Genomic DNA, 9,822 nt, shown 5'->3' with positions numbered 1-9,822 from the left:
GTTAACCATAGTAGTAGGTAGTAGCTACATATTTACCAATGAGAAATAAAAAAGTAGCGAAACGGATATTTAAAGAAGTACAAACATGGCGATAATGGAGGTGCTAATTAATTATTTTCTCAAAATGAATCATTTAAAAACATTTTATGTGAGTAGCCTACGTGATAAACATAACCCAGTGTTGAGGAGACGGAGCTAACCAGGAGCAATTAAAGGCAGCATCATGACGTGGTTTTAAACTGGAGCTGAGTGAGCCAGACACCAACACAGCAAAAAAAAGGACGCGAAAAGAGGAGAGTGGAGGAAAAAGTTGGATTATGAGTCATGACTTCGTCTTGTATGTTTCCACCAGTGAGTCCAGCGATGTGGTTCCAGCTTCAGAAGAGATTCAGAAGAGATTCCCAACGACTCCTCATTAAATGAATTACCTTTGATTTCCAGGTCTGACCCTCTGACGAACGATGAGATCAAAATGAGATTGGAGTTGCGATGAAGAGGCGTGAGCAGGATGTCTTTAAAATCATTCAGCCCTCCGATGAACATGTTGGATAAAAATGACACTTTCTAGTTTTCCAGGTTTTTTGTTGTATCTGTGCTTCAAGAAAACTGACTAAATGTATAACTCATGTCACGGTATATTAGCAGGGAATAAGTTAATCAAGCAGAAACGATTCACTGAGAATAAAGAGTCAAGACATATGTCTGAGAGAAACATAATTCCCTTATCATCCCGCAACAAACTCAGCTGCAAGTGTTTAAAACTTAATTTAATAATAATTTCTCTTCCACAAACACAAAAGTACACGTACATATGTCTGAGTACAGTCTACAAAAGGTAAACAAGTTAAACACACAGCATTGGTCCTCTGTGACGTTCATTAATTTAAAATAGATTTTCTTTGGCTACAAACACCACACAAGCAGCTGGGAGCAGAGACCCCGAGTGTCAGCGAGCCGACCTCCCGGTCACCGGTTTGATTTGACTGGCAGGAATCTGTGAAGCCGCCTCGCTGCCTCGCCGCCTCCAGCTGTGCTCTCTCTAAACATCACTGAGTCAACTGAGCTAAACAGGCGCCGTCCGTCGTCTTCGTGGAAACAGTCTGAACAGCCGGGACGTCGTTTGGTCAAATGTGCAACATCACCTCTGAGTGTGGCTCCACCCGCCTCTTCTGTCATAACTGGGTTTAATTAACGATGATATCAGGCAGTAAACCGATTAAAAACAGAATCCCACAAACTAACTCAGACGATCGTTCTCAGAAATAGTTTGGTGAAACCCTCCACGTCTTGTTTTGGTCCGGCTGAACCCGCTAAACAGATCTGTCTTAAATGCCTTACTTAAGATAAACTGCAGCCTACTGCGCTAAACAAAGCCCCTCACAACAACCATGTAGCTAAACTGAGATGGATTGCACTAAGACCGAGAGCTATCAGAATTCCAAGATTCCTAGTTTCAAGGAGCTGGTGGCAAACGTTGCTGCCAGGCTCAAAACTTAGTCGTGGAAAAACTCGGATTAAGGCTGCAACAGTGTCCCCATCCCAGGGTCCTACGATTTCTCTTCTTTTTCCTTTTTCAGGCTCGTCACTCGGTACTCATCGCTGTGCCTGTGAACGTCTCTCTTCTTCTCCTCTGTCTTCTTTCTTTCAGTGTTTTGGTCCTCAGGAGGACGCGGTGCCGGCTCTCATGATCCTGAACAGCGCGTTGACGTTATTGCTCTTGATGGCGTCGCGACAGGCAGAGATCACTTGGTTCTTGGGTTTACCCACTGAAGAGAGAGAGGGATGAAAAGGGAGAAATGTGAGCCGCATCATCGGGGAAAGGCTGGACAAATAATGCATTTCTCAAATCAGTGCTTTTTCATAATATAACATGTTAACAGAAATATTTTTTTCCCTTAAATTGTAATTTCTCCCAACTGAAATGCAAACTTTGTTCCAGGTTATTGATTAATCAGAAGTTATGCTAAGTTATCTCCAGGAACAACATGTGATCCTGAGTTTTCTTTATCTCAAACACACACACACACACACACACACACACACACACACGTTTTCAAACACGTTTCATTTTAGTTTCACCATAAAATCGTAACTAAGCATAAAAAACTGACCTTTTCTACCTCATTGCCAACTTTTCATCCAAATGTGTACATCGTATATAACGTTCAGGCATTGCACCACTCATTTTTGCACATTATTTTATGTATACATTTCTTCCAATTTCATTATCTTGTCCTATGTTACTATATTTTTTAACTGAGCCTTTCCACTCATTCTTACTATATGACATTGTTGCCTTTTCTGTGTGTGCCCTTAATTGCCTCCTGGGGACAAATCAAGTTTTCTGAATCTGAATTCTTTCAGAGTTTTGTTATCAAATGCAGCAGTGGAAACAGAATGTAAACATGCACTCCTTTCTAAAAAAAAAAAACTAAAAAAAAACGACAGTACTGATCGTCCCAGAAAATCCCTGACATGTACAGTACGTCCTCCCTCTCCCTGACACGAAGGCTCAAGTCAGAGTCAATCAGTCAACAAACAGCACAGCTAAGCTAAGACGTTGTGTTTTTTTTTAATAGTGCAGACACTGACACACGGTGGGACCTACCTCTGAGTCTACCAGCCCGCTGTATGGCCTGGTTGACCGATTTGAGACAAGCCAGGAGAGCGTTGTGGTTGTTGGAGCGGATCTTGTATTCATTGATTAGGTCCCTGTTTAGATCGTACAGCTCTCTGTAACGTTTCTTCATGGTTAACCTTCGGGGGAAAAACACGAGATGAGTGAGAAACCAACGCTAACATAGGTTCTTAATGTCCCTTTGAATCAAAGGAAGTATCACAGTATTACTCAACTCAACTCAACTTTATATAGCACTTTAAATAACGGCTACAGCCGAGACAAAGTGCTGTACATGGATATTAAAAGCGCATGTTGAAGTAGTAAGTTGAATTATAACATTAAGGGTAACTCTTACAGCAGTGGCAAAACAAAGTTGTGTAAGAGGCTGATTAAATGGTGTGCAGCCATCATAAATATTAATGAAGACAGATAACGCAGCATAAGAAGCTTGTATAGTTACTGTATGAATAATAGAATAACTGTGTGAGTACCCATCAGAGCAGTGCTCTAAACAAATTATTTACACACTTATGCAGGTAAAAATCCTTCTAAACACAATCTCAACCACACACCAGTCATACAACCATGGATGAAACCTTTCAGACTATATATATATATAATCTATTACTACTACATGTGTGCTGCCTCTTCAGTAACAAGCCAATATGGTTGATCATACTATGAAGGTGAAATACTCACATGTCACCCATGAGGCGAGCGTCCTCCGCTTGCACCAGCATGTTCCTGATGTAGTTGGAGTGGTCGGCCATGGCTGCGGTTAACTTCTGATGGACGGAGTGGAACTCATCCACCTACAATGCAGATGTTTAACTCTGTGTTAATGCACCACAGAGGCAACAACATGTTTCTCTTTAGTGACAAATAAAGAATGTCTCATGTGCTATGTGCTAACCTTGGAGACCGAGTTGCGAAGTGTTTTTTTACTTTTAGTGGAAAAAGCAACATAACATGTCTGACTATGAGAATGTCACCAAATCCAAACCTCGGTGAGTGTGGTGCGTAGCTCCTCAAAGTAAGCAGGGAAGTCTGCTTCTGCTGACAGGTCCTCTATCCCCAGGAAGGAAGCTAAGGATTGGACCAAATCTCCTGCCAGGTCAATGTCGTCCGTTCTCAGGGTGATCTGATTGGACAGATTATGAATTCATTTATTGTTATCTGTTGATTCAAGAAGCCGTTGTAACCTTGTGCAATTACATGTGAACCAATAAGGATGTCTTCAACAAACTAATGTAAGCGAATTTAATGCTTTGCATGATACACTTTTATCCCTGTTTGTGACATGACAATGTGTCACTGCTAACTGAGGGGGAGCAAACCTATGTGTACTTTTAAGTGATTTAGTGCATATATGTTTAACTCCATCCAAATAAATTCAGTTTAAGCTTATTATAGTGTTGAAAAAATCGAACTAAACACACGCTTGTTGTCATCTGCGTGTACCTGTCCATTGCTGGCCATGCTAAAAGACAACAGTCCTCCTCCTCTTAGCAAGTTAAAGGTGACGTCGGGACTCTCTACTCCGTCTGGAAGCAGGAAGTTCTGATTCAGCCACATTACCACCTACGTACGCACGACACAAACGTGAAGCATGAAAACGTTAACACACACACACACGGGAAGCCAGAGGTGAGATTTGAATGAGCTCACACAATTCAATATGTTATTAGTGTGAACACAGAGTTGCTCAGAATCGCTCAAGTTGCAGAGATACACTGTCGGCGTACCCTTTGTGGTCGGTCGTTGATGCTAAAAGTGACCCTTCCAGTGGGCGGTGGGGCTGAGGGGTCGACTGTGGTGTCGTACATGGAGAAACGAGGAAGCTGACGAGTGATTTCAAACACATGAAACTGGGTGCTGGAGAGGGGAAAAAAAGAGAAAGAGGTGCAGAGGAGATGGAAAACAAAGCAGCGGCGTTGAGTATATGTATGTACGCGAGTGCATTATTGCACGCACAGTCGCCTTACTCACACACATCCTACCTGGTTTTCCCTCCAACGAAGGCTTTTATATGCAGGTCCACGGGTATGTCTTTTGGGGGGACGATGGGGACTCGGACACAGCCTGACAAGTTCTGCGGACTCGGGTGGACGACGTGACTCTCGCCCTCAAATATTCCCTCTGCAAAGATGAGCACTGCGCGGATAATGGTTTCTGGATAAGGACAAATGAGAGATGTGGACTTGTTAGAGGATATTTAGCAGCAACGAGACTTAACGTACTAACGCTGGACACGCTTGAAATTCTGAGCTCACGTGCTGAAGGACTTTACCATTCGGTGTTGAAATGCTGAGCTCTACATGAGCCTTCTGGGCCTCCGTAGCAGGTTTCACTGACAGCGCTGTCTTAAGCTGAGTGTTGGCTGGTATGACACCCACTCCACTGTTTGTCTCTGAAACACCCTGAAACAATACAGCAGTTAGTGTATGTGTATAACTACTGCATAGTCAAACTAGCAGCGTTGTGAGGCCTTAAAGCTTATCTCACATGAGAATAAAAAAGACGAATGTGCCTCATTTCTGTGCATCATCTGCATTAATAGATATTTGTGTTTAAAGCTACAGGTCATGAGATCTTGTTGGGAGCAGAATTAGTTATGACACGTTTCACAAAACGTTGTCAAGAAGCAAAAGATAAAAGTGGAATCTTCACTATATTCAGGCACGAAAGTCCTCTTGAATGAATCTCTATAGCTCGCTGACTGGATTAACATGTGCACCTTGGCATTCTCTTCGTAGTTGCGTAGCTCAAGCAGCAGATTCTGTCTGCGTTGGCTGAGCTCTCGAACCAGATCCTGTTCAGCACTGGAGTCCATGAGATTCCCTTTCAGGTCCTTACTGGCCGGCAGGTAACCACGAACTGCAAGATACAAACAGACTGAACGTCATATTCGGTGCAAAAAGAGATATTCTTCTAACTGAATGTCTATGTCTGCCCACTAAATTTATAATTTAAGAATTATGGTATAGCCCATGTTCAACCATTTCCAACAAGGTGTCTCACACACAGACAGAGAACTCACCCTCTCCTTCTACAGAGGTGCAGATGAGTTGTTTGTGTCCGTCCAGCCTGTAATCTCCCTCCACCACTCCGGCCACAGAAGATGAGAAATTGTCTTTGAAAATGACCTCGCCCGTGCGGTCACTTCGAGCATCGATCTGAAACAAAAGGAGAATGTGATAGAAGATTTGACGCTAGCGTTAATATCATACTGCTTCATTGTTAGATGCTGTTTACTAGACCCCGGGGCTTTAAAGCTGTGTACTGACCTTTCCATTGGACCAGCCAGTGATGAGCTCCACAACCCCATCAGCGTTCAGGTCAAAGGCATGGATGCTCATCGCATGATTCTTAGACTGAGTCAGGGAAGAAAATGGTTAATAGAACAATACCTGAAGACATCATTTACATTTTAGTTAAATTGTTACAGGGTAAAAAATGTGACGCATAGAGTATCTGTAACCACCAAATGCATTTATTTGAATATGAGTATGATGGTACCTTGATCCTCCAGTAGCGAGCAGTGCGGTCATAGACTCCAACGGTGCCATTAGCCAGGGCATAGCCAAACCTGCTGCCGTGCATGTGGCACAATGATGTTACTGTCTGTGTGGGGAAGAAAGGACAGAACAAAAAAAAAAGTGTCACTCTGTACCCACACAAAAGTCTAGTATATATCATTACTATTAATGCAATGAGGGTACCAGTTATTATTCTATAATAACATATTGAGCTTGGAAAGAAGGAAACGTGCCGAATGCATTTACCTCATTTTCAGTCATCTCTGACACAAGTTCATCCTCTTTGAATACCCTAATATCAAAGTCCTCAGATCCTACCAGGAGCTGTGAATATAACCAAACATTTACGTGCATTCATATTTCATTAAATTCATGTCACTGTTTTTGACAAAGCTGTAAGAAGAGCTGTAAGAAATAGAAAGGAGATATCAAGAAGGCAAGTAATGACTCCAGTGAAAAACACGCAGCACATGTCTAAAAATCGCCAGCTAGACAAGACTCACCTCATTTTTCCCATCCCCAGTGAAGTCACAGAGCACCAGAGACCTCACATTATCTCCAGTCACCTGAGACAAAGATACTCCATGACGGTCGTGCACAGAAATGTTGACAGTTGTATTTCTAGAAAGTGATTGATGGCACCGGCAAAATACTTGAATGTAAATGAAAAAAATAGAGACTTGCTACTAGTTAGTGCTCGATGGTTAACAACTAACTCTACTTCATGAATCTCCCTTGTATTCTATACAAACTGATAATTGTTACCGTCCAAAAGTGGTCATTTCCCTCATAGTCGAAGCCTTGCAAGGCACAGTTTCCTCCAATGATGGCAAGAGGAGAAGGGATGTCCCCAAGTTTGCCCAACACGATAGCATTGGCTCCATCAGTCACCTGAACAAACATGTACAGATGGAACAAAGCGTCTGAAGTCAACTTAAGCTCACACTCTGTAATAAGTAAATAATAATAATAATAAGTAAAAATTGCTACTTTAAACATTCACAACTACATTTCTACATTATATGTTCTTAGACATATTTGTTTTATCTAAAGAAAAATGCATTTATATCAAATAAAATAACAGTTTTAATGCTAATATTTAATAAGAGAAAAAAATATGTTTTCAGAACCTAAAGTTAGCGTGTCCCCCAATTCTTTCCAGCTCCACTCACCTCTCTATAAAATATATCAGCGTTATCATGGACATCATAGGCTAAAAGGTTAGTTTGGGACCCCACTAACAGCGTGTCCCCAGTGGTGTTTGGCCCCAGTGTCCCTGCAGTCAAACAAGTGACGGCCTGGTTGATATTGAGCAAAGAGATGTCAGAGTCCTGGGTGCTCTGGCTCAGTCGATGAGCCACAGGCCTCTGACCGCGAGCGTGAGGGTTATGGATAAAAACCTGTAAAAAATAAAAATAAAAAAATTATCAGATGAGAGAAGGGGATATAGTATGCCAGGATGTATATGCAAGGAAAAGTTGGAAATATGGCTACTCTCTCTACAAGAGTGGAGGGATCTGTAGCTATATGCCAAAAAAAACAAAAAACATACTTACAACATAAAAAAATGAAAAACTTGAATTCCCTCACCTTTCCAGCCTGTGTGGCTGCAGTAAGGCATGGGTGCACTCCATCAAATTTCCCAATAGTCACCATGCGAGGGTTAATCTTGTGGTTTAGCTTCAGGGTGAATATGGGAACCAACATGGTGATTTCTCTATATCACTAATCAAACAAGGACAAAAAACACACAAGAAAGCAGCGTATGAGACATAATACTTTATACATCTTTTATATGGATATGACAGTGTCAGTGGCACACTTAACTCATATTGCTATGGATTTGCTAAGAACCATGTTTACATCTCGGACAGTTAACTTAATCTTGATAAACAGATACGATCTACAGGAAAAAAAAAAAAGCCTTTTCCGGTTATGATTAATGGCAAAAATTAGGACTTATTGCCCAAAAAAATATTTTGAAAGAACTGGCCACGCACTTCGACTACTGCAATTTTAGTTGGTGTTATTGGTGCTAGCACTGCGTCCTTTGCAGGTTTCTCAAAATGCACTCTCCTATTTTTCTTAGCCGTTGAAGCCTCACACAGCTACCATTGCACTTGGGTCATCAAATCAGCTGCTTTTGGCAGTGCCTTGGTCCAGGCTCCTACCTATACAGGTTCCTAAAATTTTTTTTTTTGGTGTTCAATCCCACCTAGATAAGTAACCTTGGCTTTTATCCTTTTATTGCATTCCCTATTTTACTCTTAATTTTAAAATTGTTTTTATTTTTGAAATCGTGCTCACTTTTATTACATTACTGAGTCTATGTATGATTATTTTGTACTTTTGTACAGCACTTTGGTAACTGAGGTTGCTTTAGAAATAAACTTTAACTTGACATATATATATATATATAAATATTTCACATGCTTTAAAACAGTCTTTTAAAAACTGACAAATCTATCACATAATCAATGCATGTCATGGTGCATAGATGCATAGATGCAGGTGGCACTGCGTGTTTTTTTTTTGTTTTTTTTGCCACACTAATGTAATTACTGGCTTTACCTCAGCGGAAGAGTTCCGTTGCCTAGCAACAACGAGTAGCAAGCTAAAGCTTCTCATCTGGCTAATCTCCCCGTGGTTTACTGTACAATAGTGCCATTTATACATTATACCCGAATTGTTAGTGCATCACGAACCCTGCATGAATACCAAATACAGAATTAAGCTTACGAGTGAAATTAAAGCTGAATTTATTTGAGTTCATTCCTAATGTAGCATTGTTTGGCTAACGTTAACGTCGTCGTGATCAAACTTGCCGTAAATCTCTACTGACGACACCACAATAAAAGACATCAAGGCTTTTGAGACCCGCGCCAAGTCGTGTGTAAAAAATCACCTGTACGCCTCCTCAGCTTTAACCGTAGATTTTTTTTTTCTTAAATCAGCCAGCTAATAAGCTAGCCGGATAGCAGGAAAACACAGCGACCGGAAGTCCCGGTAACTTCCGGTGTTGTGCCGTCTTCAGGTACTTCGCCGTAATGTGTTTCTTTCCTTAGATAGATAGATAGATAGATAGATAGATAGATAGATAGATAGATAGATAGATAGATAGATAGATAGATAGATAGATAGATAGATAGATAGATAGATAGATAGATAGATAGTGTTTCTAAATGGTTCAAATTATAATTTCCTTAATAAAAATAAATAAATACAAATTTAAAACCATACTACAGAAATCTTGATGATGCAGAAATCAGGAAAACACTGCTAATGTAAAGAATTCACATTGACAAAATAAAATTGGACATTTTTTTTGACTTATATTTGATTGTTTCACATGCTCTGACAATATGCATCATAACAAGTGTTTTGAAAAGCTATTATAGTGTTATTCTCCCAGGGATTGGACGATCTGGATCCTTTTGCTTTTCAGCCTGACCTTCTCTGTCGGTGAATGTCTACACTTTCAGTTCTCTGTCTCCTCTCTTTCTCTCCTCTACAGGGATGTTTGTGGTGACAATTACTCTAAACCTTTATACGAGGCAGAGTTGGATGACAACATCTCCATTTACTGGACAGTCCCATCAGCACCGATAAGTCTCTCACAAACACAATCTGTTTCCTTCACTTATAACCTCTAAGTTTTTGTTT

At 40.8% G+C, this 9,822-nt stretch overlaps 1 protein-coding gene across 1 annotated transcript; it reads right to left on the bottom strand.

The window, feature by feature from the left end:
* Positions 1 to 749: 749 nt before the first annotated feature.
* Positions 750 to 9,183, bottom strand: bbs2 (Bardet-Biedl syndrome 2). Its single transcript, XM_047596424.1, has 18 exons — positions 9,065 to 9,183; positions 7,750 to 7,884; positions 7,332 to 7,559; positions 6,925 to 7,050; positions 6,663 to 6,725; positions 6,406 to 6,483; positions 6,140 to 6,244; positions 5,908 to 5,994; positions 5,661 to 5,796; positions 5,358 to 5,497; positions 4,911 to 5,040; positions 4,621 to 4,792; positions 4,366 to 4,495; positions 4,082 to 4,201; positions 3,624 to 3,761; positions 3,320 to 3,432; positions 2,609 to 2,757; positions 750 to 1,766 (listed from the first exon to the last, which is right to left on the bottom strand). Exons 2-18 carry the CDS (start codon positions 7,864 to 7,866, stop codon positions 1,660 to 1,662), a joined length of 2,139 nt encoding a protein of 712 aa, XP_047452380.1. The 5' UTR covers positions 7,867 to 7,884; positions 9,065 to 9,183; the 3' UTR covers positions 750 to 1,659.
* Positions 9,184 to 9,822: the final 639 nt, after the last annotated feature.

Source organism: Mugil cephalus, chromosome 10, assembly GCF_022458985.1.
Source record: "Mugil cephalus isolate CIBA_MC_2020 chromosome 10, CIBA_Mcephalus_1.1, whole genome shotgun sequence".
In the NCBI taxonomy this organism is placed as follows: domain Eukaryota; kingdom Metazoa; phylum Chordata; class Actinopteri; order Mugiliformes; family Mugilidae; genus Mugil; species Mugil cephalus.
This window is presented reverse-complemented; position numbering and strand designations above follow the sequence as displayed.